Raw genomic sequence first — 16,780 nt, 5'->3', positions numbered from 1 at the left:
ATGGATAAAAATGAAATCAATTGTTGAGATATTTTTGAAGGTGGGACAAATCATATTCGTGGGGCGTGTCAGGGCCTGATCCGAAGATTTTAAGCTGAATGAGGTAAGTAGCTTGTTGAATTGTTCTCGTTCCTTGCTCATTTGTTGAACTTTGTGGTATTTGCTGAGGGACTTGATGTTATGGTCTCCTGCCACCACTACTTCAATGGAAGGGTAGGACTCAAGGATTTTTTTTATGCTTGAACACAGGGAGTCTATGGCACTCAGCTTTCAGGATTTTTCAAAGGTTAAAGTAGCAATGGATTAGAAGCAATGGGGAAACCTTATGACTAAGTCGTAAACCTCTTATGGATACAGCTTTCTGATCCCCGTGAATTTGAGTACACGAAGAGGCTGAAATGTTGACTGATTGCTTTATAAAAATCGAAAGACCGCCTGATAAACACCCAAATAGGCTTGTACAACCCTTAAAACTCAGTGGGATTTAATGCGTGTGGAAAGTTTGAATGCTTTGTCATTCAATGAACTAAGTAACTAAATAAATGCACTTTTCGCAGAATGGAAATAAACCTACAGAACAGTTCCTAATGTTGCTACTGCCATGGAAGTCCAAAGCTACACTTCATTCTTTGGGACCACTTTGTTGTTAATAAAGAGCAGGGGTGGGCATAACTCTTTTAATTTATTGTATCGTAATTACCCAAGAATTCTGCAAGATTATGCGTGAGAAAAGTAATTCTGCATCTAGCGATATTTCATAGCACAAAAATGCCTCCTCACATCCATAATGGGGTGAGAATGCATTTTGCAGTTAGCAATAGCTCTAAATGCGACAGAACACGAGTAGTAGCGGGTGTGAGGAGCTGTTTGCGCTTGCTTAACATACTCGTGATGTAGGATTTGTACCCCAAATTACTCCCAGCATGTAGAGCGATTTCTTAGCACACAATTTCCCCTTGCATCCAAAATGGGTGCAAGAATGCATTTTGCACTAGGAAATGGTGCTAAATGTGCTTTTGGGGTATGATTTACCCCAACTTACTCTCAGCATTTAGCGCTATTGACTTAGAGAAAAATGCACCCCCGCATCCAAAAAGAGAGCAAGGATGCATTTCACGCTAAGAAATAGCACTCAATGCAGTCGAACATGAATAGCAAGCGCAGTGGCCACCTATGCTCGCTAAATGTGCTCTCGCTGTAGGATTTTTTCTCCCAAAATTACTCATAATTACACAAGCAGGAGTAATGGTGTAAATATCGGTAATTTTACATCAAAGAATAACGTGGAAATATTGAGATTACTCCAACATAATCAAAATTACGCCAAGGCCTACTACAGAGATAGTTATAAGGAAGACGGCCATTTGCATTCTGTATGAAGAATGAAGGAAAGTGGCAGTAAGCTTCTGCATGCACTTCTGAACAAAATGTATTGTTCAAGTACACTGTACAATGATAAAGGAGTCAACCCTCCATGTCTGTAAAAGGTTTGTAAGATATTGCTATACGATGAAGATGGGCAAATGTACTGTTTTATGTTTGAGGGTGCTACCACAAGGAGTGGTCGCTTGGAATCTGGAGGTACAATAAGATATAAAGGGAGATATTGCATGACTTGCCACATTAGCATAAGAGTATATAATTAAAAGCTTTTCAACCATCCCTTTAAGGTCTGGTTACAACCAATTTCAATAAAACTAACAATGTAGAGATGAATGATTTCATTCAATTGGTGAATTTTTGGCCATTGCTCTAATTACAATATAATACAATTTTCATATAATATTTACAATCATTTTAATGTGCCTGATGTGTAGGCAAACATTGTATAATGAAATTATAATACAAGGAATTTTGTAATCCCTGTATATTCGCCTATTTCTAATTTCTTTATAATCGGCATCTTGTGACACACCCAGTCGCCAATTAGAAAGAAAAGAGGTCAGAACTCCACTATTATAAGTTATTACAATCGAGTTCTAACGTCGCAATGCCTGCTGCCAGCAGCCAAGATAAAAAGGCAGGTCAGGTCACGAAGCATAACTGAAGCAGCTGTTTGGCAATGAAAACTAAAGATGGCTTTTCTTTCTTCTGCTCTATTTCTGTTGCTTACAATGACAAGCATAGAGAGCATGTTTATTTTTGGCACTCTATAAATTTTTAGAGCTAAGCTAAAATCTTTCGGCACATTTCTACACATTCTGAGCTACTGCAGCTTTTTTTTATTAAACTGACTTGTATTGAACTGTTTCTAATATCTGTTTGCAACAAATGTCTAACAGGTTTTGATGTGTATTTATTCTTCAAGTTTGCAGACATGCTATGCACCAAGGTTTTAAGTGGTTTGTGGGAAGCTTGATGCTGTGACAGTGAGGAGTTAGGTTGTTGGTCGGCTGGGGTGTGAGCCCTGGTCAAGCAATAGCTACAATCCCTTGCAGGGTGAACCACAAAAAGTCACTAAATTAACCTGTGCCTAACCCTGGGTAGTTTGGCACAAAAGCAGTCAGGCTTAATTTCCAGGCAATGGGTAAAGTATTTATGCAGCGCACAAATCGTAATGAAGTAAAAACACAACACAAGAAAAATCCTAAACCAAATTAGAAAAATATATTATATTTTAATAAATACCACCGAAACAACAAAAATCCAATGAGTAAAACCGTAGATATTGATTGTTAAAGTACTACGTGAAAATAGGGTACTAAGCACCAACAAGTGATATCTGGTAGCACTGTTCGGAGGCAAAGTCAAAAGTTCAGGCCAACCGCAATGGAGCGCGGGCCAGCTGCATGGACCATATTTGGCCCACTGAGCAAAACGACTTTAGTCCTAGTTGCGCTGAGGATCCTATTGACGAGGAGGATGCGGAGTGTGGAAAAAGAGATGCGCTGGCGCCGATCCACGCGGTGATGCGCCGGTCCTGGTTATGCAACAGTGGCTCCGATGAGCGGGTTGCTGTGATACAGAGTTTCAGTGTTGTTGTCGAGATTGTCGTCGATGAGGATGGGAGGACTTTGCTTCTAGTAGAGTCTCGCATAGTGGTGGTTTCGAAGGCAAAACGCTGTCTCTGAGCCACGCAACAGCAGCAATGTGCCGGTTCTGAACCACGGAACAGGGGCGATGAGTCGTGTCTAGTCCGCGCAGCACTGCGATGCTTCGGTGCTGACCCACGCAGTGATGGTGATGCGCCAGTTCTGTTCTCGCAGCAGCGGTGATGCATTGGTTTTGCTAAAGCAGCACCTTAGGCCCACTTCCAAGGAACCAGGACTGGAGTGGCACCATTTGGCAGGGTAGACTCACAGATGGCATAGTCCAGGTGCAGAAGCAGGATAGTTGGAAGTCTTTTATATCCCTGAGATTACATATCAGGAGGCCCCCAACTATCCCTTGGAGTCACTCTGGGTTTTGTTGATACGTGATGCAGGTCCAGTCCTTCTCCTCCCGGCAAGGAGGGTTGCAGGCACCAGGTCAGCACAGCCAAGCAACAGTTCTTCTGGAGTAGCAGTCCAGAAGAGTGACAGTCCTTCAGCAGCACAGCAATTCTTCTTCCTGGCAGGGTATTCACAGGTCCAGAAGTGCTACGAAGGGGTAGGGTCTGCGGTCCAGTTTTGTTTAGCTAGTGGTGCCTTTGAAGTTGGGGAGACTTCAAAGAAGGGTATTTGGAGTGCATAGAAGTCCTTCCTTCCTGCCCTGGCCCCCGACTTAATACAGGCAATATGCAGCCCTTTGTGTGGGGACAGGACACGGCCTATTCAGGTGTAAGTGAGACAGTGTCCAGCTCCTCCCTCCTATCCTTCCAGGATGGCCAATCAAGTCACACCGAAAGCTCCCTTTGTGTGTGGCTGTTTAGCGGGTATACACAAAGCCCAGCTGTCACCCTCCCCAAACATGTATCAAAGACAGGCTGCAGACACTTAGGGCTAAGAGCAGTAAAATGCTAACTTTCTAAAAGTAGCTTTTTTTAAATTGCAATGAGGAATTCGATTTTGCAATTAAACGGGATTTCTCATTACAATGCCATAGGTACCAAACATGATAGATCTAGATCCTCTCAATTAAGGAAGAACAGCTTATTAAATGTAATAAGGAATCCCCAATGTAATGCTCATAGTGGTGAAAGATGACTTTAAGAGTTTTTCACTTCCATGACTTGTAAAATAAAAAAGTGCATGCTCTATCTTTAAATCACAGAGCACCCTGCCCTATTGGATACCCAAGGCCTACCTTAGGTGTGAGATATATATATATATATATATATATATATATATATATATATATATATATATATATATATATATATATATATATATATATATATAATATATATATATAGGGGGTTTTATGGCTTTGCAAGGGGTTTTACATCCCAAGTCGACATGGCAGTGTGCCACTGCATTCATGCTAAAATGGCAGGCCTGGGACAAGTTTTAGAGTACTACTTTGGTGGGTGCACAATAAGTGCTACAGGCCCACTGGTACCAGTTATTTACTGTCCCGGAGTATATGGTGTACCGCTTCATAAGGGACTTGTAAGTAAATGTAATAAGCCAAACAGATGTAAGTCAATTATACCATGTTTTAAGGAGAGAGCACACACACTTTAGCACTGTTTAGCAGTGGTAAAGTGCACAGATCCCTATGGTTAACAAAAACGAATTCAGCAAAAAGTGGGAGGAAGAAAACAAAATGTTTGGGAGTGACCATGCAAAGAGGGCCATTTCTAGCAGTAACCATTTATTAGATGGGATAAAGTACCCCCTGGTGTACATGATAAGGATATTGCAGGTCACATCAGAGGGCCATAAGCTGATAAAGAAACTTGCTGTTCAACCTCATCCTCTATGTAGTTATGAAACTCCTGAGTGACTTACAATATCTTTATATGACAGGGGATAATTTATCCCTGATAAAAAATACCAACTATTGGCTAATCACAATTTAAACAATAATTTGTGGCAACCATTACAGGACTCTGGGATATGGCCCACCATTAAAGTTAATCTCCCAAGTACCCAACTGCATGTTCTTACTGTGTTCAAATGAACAAATAGAGCTCTAACATTCTGTATGTATGACAACAGTGTGGTACACCAGAAGCCATCTTAATGGAATTAAAGCTGCTGAACTGAAAACATTTGTTACAGAGGATACTACAGTAAACGATGTAATGAGGAGTTTCTTTTAGCTAAAGAAATTATGATCAGGGCTGTAGAAAATTAAAGTGAGGTCACGTTTTCTATGAATTCTCAAATATTTTCCTCCTCCATTTAAGTAAAACATTCTGACATGCTGAATCAAACATGTACTTCCAACACCAGCACCTGTCTGTTTTTTAACTCCCTAGTAATCAACGGTTGTGTTACCAGAGTCCTACTGAACAACTAGAGCGCTAGCATTTTGTATTCAAGACAACAGATAGACACTCCTGAGTGCCATTTTTTTGGAATAGGAGCTTTTGAAGTTAAAACATTTCCTGAAGAGCAGGCTGAAATAAACTAGCTTTGATGTGTTAATTGTAGTGTCTTGTAAGTTAGAGATGATGGGACCCTTTTGCACTCTGACGGAATACATAGAACAGTGACATAAGTGTTTTAGTGTGTGTGATAGAATTCATTATGTAGAATGTCCAGTTCATTGTAATATGCTGAAGAATAAAGACGTGAGATACTAATCTCCGTGTGTGGCATCATTATTTGCATGTACCCCAGCTGGGAAGGATGCTTCAACTGGCAACAAGACTGGGGAGTACATAAACCCTGCAACCCGAAAAACCGAGAGTGCTCTCCCAGAGAGTTTGCCGTGGTCCCAGAGAGTTTGCTGTGGTCCCAGAGAGTTTGCCATGATCTAGCAAACTGCTTGTGCGTATCACATGTGCCTTAGTTGAAGTGAAAATTGAACGTGTGGTGTATTTGGCGTCAAAGCGCTACTCCAGCCAGTACAAGGCCTGTGAAGAAAGTGAAGGCCTTGTAGAAGATTGTTTGTCATTGGCTAGAAATTTGTTGGCAAAGTCGAGGCAAGAGAGAATGTGCCACAGCCTAATTCAGAGCTGTCAATCATACAGTATGACAATGCTAAAGGCAGGCAACAACCAGATACAGGGAAACACTAAAGGCAGTGGTAGCCAAGTGCAAGAAAGCACTAAAAGTGGAAACATTTCTAACACAAAGAAATGCTAAAGGCATTAGAAACCAGATACAATGCAAAGAGGTAAGAAGTGTGAAGAACCCGTGAAGAAACACAGCCTCTACTCACCACCAAAGAAGACAGCGCCTCACAACCAGAGACTGGGTGTGATGACCCAAGAGTTAGCACATGGCTAGTGCTAAACAAAAGCACCAATCCGAGTGGGCAGCTGACATTCCCGAAAGCAGAAAGTTCCACAGGTTATGATGCTGCCGCATTCTTAAAACGACCACCTCCCTTTGATACCACCAAAAAGCAGAATATTGGCAACTGATGGACTGCCTGGATTAAATCCTTTGATGATTTAATTGATGCGCTGGAAGAAGCAAATAACAAAACGCCACTGAAATGACATACTTTGGTGCGAAATTGCAGACGGAGGTTGATGTTGATGCAAACCCATTGGGTTTGGGTGCTATCCATGTCCAGCACACTGGACATCCCAATACCCCAAGGCATAATGTGGCTTATGCTGGCCTAAGTTTGTCATTGACGGATTGTGCCTATTCACAACCCGAAAAAGAAAGCCTTGCTGTTGTATAAGCTTGTGAGCCTTTTCATGTGTACCTGTATGGAAAGCATTTCACAGTGGTCACCGACCACCAACCATTGGTCACCATTTTCAGCATTACTAAAGCCAAGATGCCCCTTCACATTGAGAGGTGGGGTTTGCAATTGCAAGAGTATGGCTGTATGATTGTGCATTGCCCAGGACAAGATCAAAACCCTGCTGACTACTTCTCAAGCATACCAATACAGTGTCCCGGGACTACTTCTAAAGCGGCTGATGCTTATGTTAACTTCATTATAAAATACAGTGCCCGTGCTGCCATATCGGTGGAACAAAACATTGCTGCCACAAGCACTGACAGATATCTGCTAATACTCAAAGACATTATTACAAATCAATAGTGGCTAAATCCTTTTCATGATGACCTTGAATATCAGAAATTTTAAAAAGTGCAGCAAGAACTTTCAGTTACTCCACAAGACATCATCTTACGAACGTCAAGAATTGTCATACAAGCGAGTCTGAGACAACAAGTTATTTAACTGGGCCATGAGGGACATCATGGAGTTGTTGCTAAAAAACAAGCTTTAAGGGACCAAGTGTGATTCTCTCGTCTTGATGAACAAGTTAAAAAAAGCATCAAGGGCACTTCATTTGTTCAACAACTGTTTTCACCCAAAACAACCCTGCATCTGTTAAACTTGTCTGCTGTTCCAAAGTATGCATGGGAGATGATCCCAATTGATTTCTTTGGACCCCTTGACAATGGATATTATCTCCTAGTAATTGTTGAATATTCTCGTTTTCCCCTTGTGGAAGATCTGCCGTCAACTACTCATGACAGAGTCATTGAGAGATTAGAAATTATTTTTGTAAAATGGGGTGTTTCTTTTATTTAGGAATCTGACAATGGACCACCTTTCAATAGTCGAGGATGTTAAGATTTTCTCACTCATGTCAAGCATCATGAAAGCACAGCTCTCTGGCCACAAGCAAGTGGTAATGGCGAGAGAATTATGAGCACCCTCAAGAAGACTGTTCAGTGTGCCGCGCTGGAAAAGATTGAACTTAAATCAGTTCTTCAGTCTACGATTCATGCCTACAGGTCAACTCTCCATTCTACCATGGGGGAAAGCCCTGCCACCGTAATGTTTGGGAGGGTAATGTTTGGGAGGGCCATAAGAACCAAATTGCCACAATGGACCACTGAAAGATCTATTGACATTGATAAACGTAGCACCACTAATTCATCTCACACATGGAAAATTAAGACCTATGTGCCCAGACGTCTCTGTGCTTAGAGCAGTGTGTTCAAAAGAGGAGATATAGTTATTGTCAGGGAGAAATGCATGTTTGATGCTCCTTTTGATGTTTATCCACTGAAGGTTGTGACTAGCAAAGGACAAATGGTTACTGCTCATCGTCCTGGAAAGTCCATTATACAAGATTCTTTGCAATTCAAGCACCTGTCTTGACATTCGCCAGCTACAGATGTCAGAAGTGAGACTTTTTCACCCGGAGAGCCCAACAAGAGTACCAGTGTCTCTGTCAACAGTGCCAGTCATGGACACTTCTCCTGTATCTCTGCAACCTCACTTGACAAGATCTCAGCGATATGAGCACCAAAACAACTTATTAAAGAGTTGTGATGTATTATTTGTACTTTTTAGTTAACAAAGGGATTGATGTAGTGTCTTATGAGTTAGAGATGACGGGACCCTTTTGGACCCTGACATACTCTGTAGAATTCATGATGTAAAATGTTCAGTTAACAGTTACATGCTGATGAATGAAGACATGTAATACTAAGCTTTGTGTGTGTTGTGATCATTTGCATATACCTGAGCTGGGGAGGATACTACATTAATTAAGTCATCAACCATCAATCAATCAGTCAGCTTTCTTATAAAGCAAAGCACGACTAGTCACACTAAGAGTCTCAAGGTGCTGAGTGGGTGGTGTGGATCTGTTTTTCAGTCAAAGAGCCAGGTTTTTAGGTCCTCTCTGAATTGCAGCAGCGATGGTGATTGCCTGAGGTGCTCAGGCAAGGTGTTCCAGGTCTTCACAGCAAGGTAGGAGAAGGATCTTCCTCCAGCTGTGGTCTTGCAGATTCGTGGGATGGTGGCCATGGCCATTTGGGTGGAGTAGAGATGTCTGGTGGGAGTGTAGAAGGAGAGGCGGTGGTTCAGGTATGCAGGTGTGGTGTTATGGAGGGCTTTTTAGGTGTGCGTGAGGAGCCTGAAGGTAATTCTTTTGTTGAGAGGTAACCAGTGATGGTCTCTCAGGTGATGATGATGTGGCTATGGTGTGGGCTGTTCAGGATGAGTTTGGCAGAGGGGTTCTGGATAGTCTGCACTTTCTTTAGGAGTTTCTGAGTGGTGCCAGCATAGAGTGAGTTGACATGGTCCAGTTTGCTGCTGACAAGTGCACGGATGACCTTTTCCTGGACTCAGTGGGGATCCACTTGAAGATCCTATGAAGCAGGCAGAGCATGAGGAAGCAGGAGGATGAAACACCATTGATTTGGTGGTTTGTTGAGGGTGTGGAGTCCAGGATAATGCTGCGGTTTCATGTGTGGTCGGTGGGTGTTGTGTGGGTTTCGAGCACTGCGGGCCCCACAAATGATACCAGGCAGAGGGTGGAGCCCAGGATGAGGACTTCGGTCTTGTCACTGTTAAGCTTTAGGCAGCTGTACTTCATCCAGGTGGCGACTAGCTCCATTCTGTTGTGGAAGTTGCTCTTGGTGGCTGTGGGTTTGTCTGTGAGGGGGAGAATTAGCTGGGTGTCGTCAGCATAGGTAACGATGCTGATTCCATGGCTTCTGACGATGGTGGGCCATGTAGAGGGTGGAGCTTAGGGAGAATGAACGGATGCATTCTAGGGCATTGTCACGGATGCCGGCGTTGTCGAGTCTTGCGCAGAGGGTGTGGTGGGGGACGGTGTCAAAGGTGGCTGAGAGGTCTAGGAGGATGAGAGCAGCAGTTTTGCCTCAGTCAAGGAGGGTGCGGATGTCGTCTGTAGCAGTGAGTGGAAACCTCTTTGTGCTGTGGTTGCATCTGAAGTCCAATTGGGAGAGATTCAGGATGTGGTTTGTTTCGATGAACTCGGAGAGTTGGGCGTTGATGGCTTTCTTGATAACTTTGGCTGGAAAGGGGAGCAGACAGATGGACTATAGTTCTTAAGGTCCGTCCGGTCAGCAGAGGGTTTCTTCAGCAGGGGGTTAACTTTTACATGCTTCCAGTCTTTAGGGATGGGGGTGGACTTGATGGAACAGTTGATGGTGCGGCATGAAACTAGAGGGTTAAAAATGGGAGGAGAGGTTTGGGTTATTGTTAGTTTAAGGTACCTGTTATGTGTCTACGAAGATGGATAGGCTGAGTAGGAAAGGTGATGCTGTACTTATGGAGACAACTCTTTAACTCATTGTAGTACTTTAAAAAATATATTATGCTTCTAATTACTAAAAAAAACACCTATAAATGAGAGATTATCTGACAGGTTTATCTTACTCTTAACTCAATGAAGACAGTGTGGGAGGTATGTGCCACTTCTCCATTTTGTCCAAATAAGCTGTATCTACCTTTTGGGGCATATGCGATCTACGTAGTAAGCCTACACAAACTATAGGAACTAGAGGAATAATACCATCCCAACTCTTTCCATGGAGAAGATGTTTGTTAATATGCAGAAACGCACATGTTTGTTGTGTGCAAAAACTGTCCAAGTCGTCCCTTGTCCCGAAACAGATGAAACAACATTCCCAAAAACCCACAGCTGTCCTACTCCTCAACAATGAGAAGAGATTGACTCATGCATGTAACTACCACACAGGGGTGATATAATGGACAACTAAATTCTCATAATTTCTGTGCAGCTGCAAGCCCTAATTTCTTGGCTATGGCTTTGTTGTGATTTAGTGACTAAATTTACTTTGGAAATCTTTTGACATTTTCGTAAAATAGACTGCACCTAGATGTTACTGAAAAGATACAATTTATGGTGTGTAGTACTAGCATGCTGATAACACCGACTCCCTCATCCCATAGCCATGTATGCACCCTTCAGCAGCTAGTCTACACGTGGTGCTACAAAAGCACCAGCAGACATATACATAACAAAAAGAGGTATTCTATTGACCACGAATTATGTAATGCAATTCCTATATTCACTTATGTCTTGATATTATTTCAGGAAGAACTTGGCAAGAAAAAGTCTCCGAAATAAGAAATCAGATGACACGCCATTCCCAGAAACCCACAGCTGTGCTTCTGTCGGCTCTGGATGAGACTGCATGTAAGAGAAACGAGTTTACATAAATAAGCCTCAAAATGCCCAAATTTCATAGTTTAGAAACAAAAACCCAAATTGTTCATCGCGATACCACATAATATATGTATGTAATTACAATACATTTTAGGAGTTTACTATTTTGCTCTATTTCGTTTTGGCACGGTTAAGCACCCTTTTGCAGCATCAGAAATCAAAGTGTCTAATGGCAAAGGTTTTTTGCACAAATAGCAATTAGGTGCCTAAAAACATTACATTTCCGAGGGTAAGTTGCACGCCCTGATTAGCAGCACAAGGACTAGTGGAACTTTGCTCTGGGCGTTGCATTTCCAAATACAAAGACTATGAGCCATATGTATCAAGCCGTTTTTGAATCGCAAAGGCCGAAATTCGCACGGCCGTTTTGCACGTTTTGGAATGTATGAAACATTCCCAAAATAAGGAATTGCAAACTCGTGCGATTCCTTATTTTTCCATAGCATTTAAAGAATTGCAATTCCTTAAATGCTACGTATGTAGCAATTTTAGCTTGCGAATTTTGTTTAAGAATTCGCAAATTACCACCAACTTTCAGTTGATGGTAACTTGCGAATTCTTGCGAATTCTTCCAGAAATGCACAAATTGGCATTTTTAAAGGTGGCATATGATGCACACACATGCCCATAGGTCATGTATGTGCGCCATATGCACACACATGTTCTTTTCAGGGGTGCAGCCACCCCTGCACCCTTGCAATAATTCTCAAATTGCGATTAGCAAATTGCGAATTCGCAATTTGAGAATTATTTTGCATTCATTCCTATGGGCCTCCTGGCCCCTAGGAATGCATTGGAAATTATTCCTTAATTGCGAATTCGCAAAATGCAAATTCGGAAATAAGGAAGCTTAAGGAATCGCAAATAAAAAGCGATTTTGTTCATACATACCATTTTGCATTTCCTAAATAGCGATTCCTTAAAATTCGCTATTTAGGAAATGCAAAATAGTTTGATGATACATATGGCCCTATATCTGTTTGGTGTAAATATGAATTATAACAAAGTGGGCTTTCCAGTGGGACATGGGGAACAAGTGGCGTCGCAAAATGCAGTGAACACCGAAAAAGGCGGATGTTTTGGGGTATTTATGAACACAATGGAAGTTGTTTTCGCACGTGCAAGTTAATACAGCTTAAAATGTAACATAGAGTATACTAAACTATAACACACCTACATATCATGGGGAAAATACCTGATAGCTCCTGTTTGCAACAATGGACAATCAGGGACTTTCCTCCATACCCTTTGGGACTGGCTGGTAGTAAAGGAGTTTTGGGAGAAGGCACACCACAGGTTAGAGGCGGTCACTGGAGTGGGGAGAGAGATGATCTCATCATTAATCTTACTGGGGGTCTGGAATAACTCAGATACCACTTCGTACCAACGAAACCTGATCCATCTGGGGTACCTGCTGGCCAAAAGGGAGATAACATGTAGATGGGGATCCACCAGGACCCCGAAGATAAAAGGCTGGGAAATGAGAATGGATTTTAATTATAACAGGAAAAAGCAATATATAAAGGAAGAAGGTGCCCTAGAAATTTGAGAAAGTATGGATGGGATGGACATGCCACGAATATATATTTTGGTTGGAGGCTGGGATGGGAAGAGGGGGGAAAGATGATTTATGTATTGTATAAAATTTCGAAAATCAATAAAATGCCTTACAAAAAAAACCCAAAAACCTACAACTTGAAAAGTGGAAAAACATTAACATTAATTTAATTTAACATTATCTCTAATGGGGTTTTAGTTGGGGTTCCTATCATCTCCATTACTTTGTATGGGAGGTTTTGCAGTACCAGTGGTTGGCTATGTGTAGTGCTAGACTTCCTAAAAAATTGTAAGTTACTACAAAAGTGCAGTTTGTGAATACCAAAAAGTTCTAAACATTCTCAAAAGTGTATACTTACTCAAAAGTGTAAGTTACCTTGATGAATTTGTCCCTCAGCATATAAATGAGAGATGGACGGCATATCAATGCAGAATAAAAGTTCTTACAAAGCTTGTTGGCATAACAGAAGGGATAAAGTAGTCACTTCAGTAAAAAAAAAATCTGAACTACAAATCCCTTAAAAAAACATTGTTTTTAATGATCAAATTAATCTTTTAGCTATTGAAAGGACTTCATTACTTTATCTTGGTATACATCCTGCACTTACATTAATAGTTGTCATGAAAAATTCACGGTAATTCATAGTTGTTATTTGTTAGTGTTTGTGAGTGAAAATGGGGAACATGAAAGACGTTGCAAATTTTGCACCATACCCTCCCTATTTTAGAGAGTGTCTTAAACCAGGCTTTACAAACTTCATTGTTGGGCATATCTTGATATTGTTCAAAAAGCAAGTTATCCACTTGCATTTCATTGGTAGGAATCAAGATAGCTTGCTGGATAAAATATTTGATGTGTACCGCTATTTTATTTATTATTTATTTATTGAATTTATATATGGCGCACAGCTACCCGGAGGTTTCCCGGTGCCAGCGGACAATGCTGAACAGGAGGCAAAGGCTCACAGAAAAATAGGAGTATTACTGATTGAAAAGCCAAGTTTTCAAAAGTTTACGAAATTTGAGGTTCTGCTTTTCAAGGCGCAGATTAGTAGGAAGGGAATTCCACAGGGAAGGAGCCAAGAACGCAAATGAGAATCCTCCCATTCTGGCTCATTTGATTCTAGATACCTAAAATTTTAATTGATTTGAGGATCGGAGTAGGCCTGATGGGCGATAATGTTGCACCAAGGCCTTTAGGTAGTGGGGAGCAGAGCCCATGTTAATTCTATACATGTAGCAGAGGGCTTTAAATTTAGAGCGGTTGCCAATTCTCAGTCAGTGTAGTTCACGAAGTGCGCTCGAAGTGGGAGCAGTTCTAGGAAGTTGACAAAGAAGTCTTACAGCGGAGTTTTGAATAACTTGAAGCTTGCGGAGCACTTCCTTACCGGCGCCCAGGTATAGTACGTTGCCGTAATCCAAACTGGAAACTACTAGGGCCTGGATGACCGTTTTTTGAGTTGCAGAAGGAAGCATCCAGAGGATTTTCCTGAGCCACTTTAAAATGGCTAACCAAGTTGAAGTACCTTTAATCACTTGCTGCTTCATCGCCAGTTGGTCGTCAATAATGACGCCAAGGTTACGTGCCGATTGAGATGGGAGGGGAGGATAACCCATCTGCGGAGGCCAATGTTGAGGGCCCCAGAGGGTTTTATTGTTACCGAAGATGAGGAGTTCTGTTTTCCCACCGTTAAGCTTATGTTTGTTTGCGTGCATCCCATTGGCTATTTTTATTAACCCTGGTTGGAGAGAGAGTGACTTTAGGGTTTCTTTAGAGGAAAGCGAGAAGATAAGTTATGTGTAATCTGCGTAGGAGTAAATAGTTAGTACTGCTTGCTCTGCTAACGTGGCCAAGGAGCTAATATAGATGTTGAAAAGCAATGGACTAAGAATGGAGCCCTGGGGAACTCGATAAGGAGACACCCGAGTCAGGGAATGAGCAGTAGGGGGAAAAGACCTGAAAGGTCCTATTAGATAGAAAACTGGATAGCCACTTGAGTGCTTTACCGCCGATGCCCTTGGCCTGGAGAAATTTTAGGAGTAAGAGGTGGAAAACAGTATTGAACGCTGCACTTCGGTCTAATAGAATAAGTGCAACTGTCTCTCCTTTGTCGACTAGTTGACGAATATGTTCAGTAACTCCTAGTAGTGTGGATTCTGTGGAGAAACTGGCTCTGAAGCCCGATTGAGATGGATGAAGGATGTTATGTGTCTTAACAAACCTACCGCAGATCCTTACACAGTTGCAGAAACCATCTTTGTATACACCTGCCAGGTGGTTGCTGAGAATTTGTAATCCATTGAAGCCTCTACACAAAGGTCTATAACCACTCGTGGATGCATAAAAGAATATGTCTTAATGAGGCATTGTCCATATCATTACTGTTTTGGTGGAGGGTGCCCCATTTAATATCCCTCTAGAAATATTTTTCTCAGTAGGCTAAAATACAGCTCTTTTCATCAAATCAAGTACTCTTTTAGATCCATCTGTTCGGCTGAAATCTTTAATCTTTGTTAAAAAGTACTGAACAACAGCACATTGAGGAGGAACTATAGATTTCTCATATGTGAGTGATGGCACAAGGCAATTGGTAACATATTCCTTGAACCAGAAATGTAAGTAATGACAAACTCATACTGTGTACAGAAATTTGCCCATCATACTTGATGGATGTTTCAACATTGAAGATTTCTCAAACAGGGGAAATTCCAATGAACAGTGTGAATTTCAAATCTATCTCTAGAGCCCAGCAAAAATCTTTCTACAGAACACTTCTTCTTCTGCACAAAGAGCTCTATTTCAATCACAAAGTCCAATCTGACTCTGACAAAACACAAGGAAATTAAAATGTGGGATCTTCTTGTTCATCATCTTCCTGCATCTGAATAAAACTGTTCAAACTGCTCTTATCAGTTTCCAATGAAAGTAGCAGGACGACACAAAATGGGCGCTTAATCAAACCTCTGTTCTAGCGTACTGAAAGCTCTTTCCGCTTGATCATCCAAGAAGAAACCATTTTTCATATTCTTCCTTAGGACACGAGTCATTTCCCCAATGATCACTGCAAAATTCGTAATGAATTGACAACAAAGTTAGTAAATCAAATGTAATTTTGATTATCTTCACCACTAGTAGAATGCCAATCCAAAACAGCTGATACTTCTTCAGACCTATGGGAAGGCCAAAGGTATTTGCTCTGAATTCAAGATATTCCTGTTCTTCCTTCTCAAACTCACACTTCTCAAGTGTACAACCTTGACAGTACCAAGCCCACATGTTCAAGATGTTCAGCAAGATTATTTGAAAACACTGAAATATCATCCAAATAGAGCAAGACAAACTAATTCAAGGTATTAGCGATAACAGAGTCTATGAAGCGCTGTTAGAAGCCAGGAGCACTGAACACCCTAAAAAGGATTACACTATAAAAATTCTCAGGATGCGAAAAGCCATTTTTTACATGCCTTCTTATTTGACATTCAGCTTATGATAAGCCTTTCATAAGTTTAGTTTAGTAAAGACTCATTCTTTATGGACTGACTCAACAAATACAGGTACAGGCACCAAACCATTTCCCTTACAGGCCACACTACAATTCATGACTCTTCCAAACAAGCATTCCCTAATGTGCTCTGTGCTCTCATAAGTTAATGTATTTCAGAGCCTCCTCAAGTATGTAAATCACTAAATCAATAAAACAGCATCACAGTATAATATAAAATATCTCACCTTCGCTTCTTACCATTCACAAGTCCTTAAAGGACAATGGTTTAAAGAAATAAATCTCAAATTGTTGATGTATATCTCTGTTATGCAATCACTGATGTTATTGTATTTATCTGCTAGATCTGTTACAGTGTACAGTTATACATTGGTATGGTTTGCTCTATGCGTAAATGTGTAAATGCACAGATGTATAAATAAATAACCCTATTTTCTGGCAAAACTATAAAGACTAAGGAGGGCAATCTTATTTTTCACAGGGCTTTTTAACCTCCGAGGGAAGGACATACCATACAATCCATACTTTTATGCTTATACCCTGCTGGGCATCGATTTTATCAGGTATGCACAATATTGAAACTGTGAATTCTGCTGCAATAAACCTATAAAGACATTCTTTTGGTGACCTAAGCACAATTCCTTTTAGGGATGGCAGAAACAAGCAATGAGTGTTTATGTTGTGCTTAGCAGGTGATTGTGTT

General features: G+C 41.2%; 1 protein-coding gene across 1 annotated transcript in view; it reads left to right on the top strand.

The window, feature by feature from the left end:
• The window catches only part of LOC147718812 (xaa-Pro aminopeptidase 2-like), a 398,012-nt gene that overhangs the window by 126,810 nt on the left and 254,422 nt on the right, over nucleotides 1-16,780 (top strand). The window contains exons 8-9 of the mRNA XM_086966784.1: nucleotides 10,886-10,987; nucleotides 16,559-16,640. Coding sequence (XP_086822910.1) covers nucleotides 10,886-10,987; nucleotides 16,559-16,640 — 184 coding nt within the window. The remainder of the gene's footprint in view (nucleotides 1-10,885; nucleotides 10,988-16,558; nucleotides 16,641-16,780) is intronic.

Source organism: Lissotriton vulgaris, chromosome 4_1 (genome assembly GCF_964263255.1).
Source record: "Lissotriton vulgaris chromosome 4_1, aLisVul1.2, whole genome shotgun sequence".
Lineage (NCBI taxonomy): Eukaryota > Metazoa > Chordata > Amphibia > Caudata > Salamandridae > Lissotriton > Lissotriton vulgaris.
This window is presented reverse-complemented; position numbering and strand designations above follow the sequence as displayed.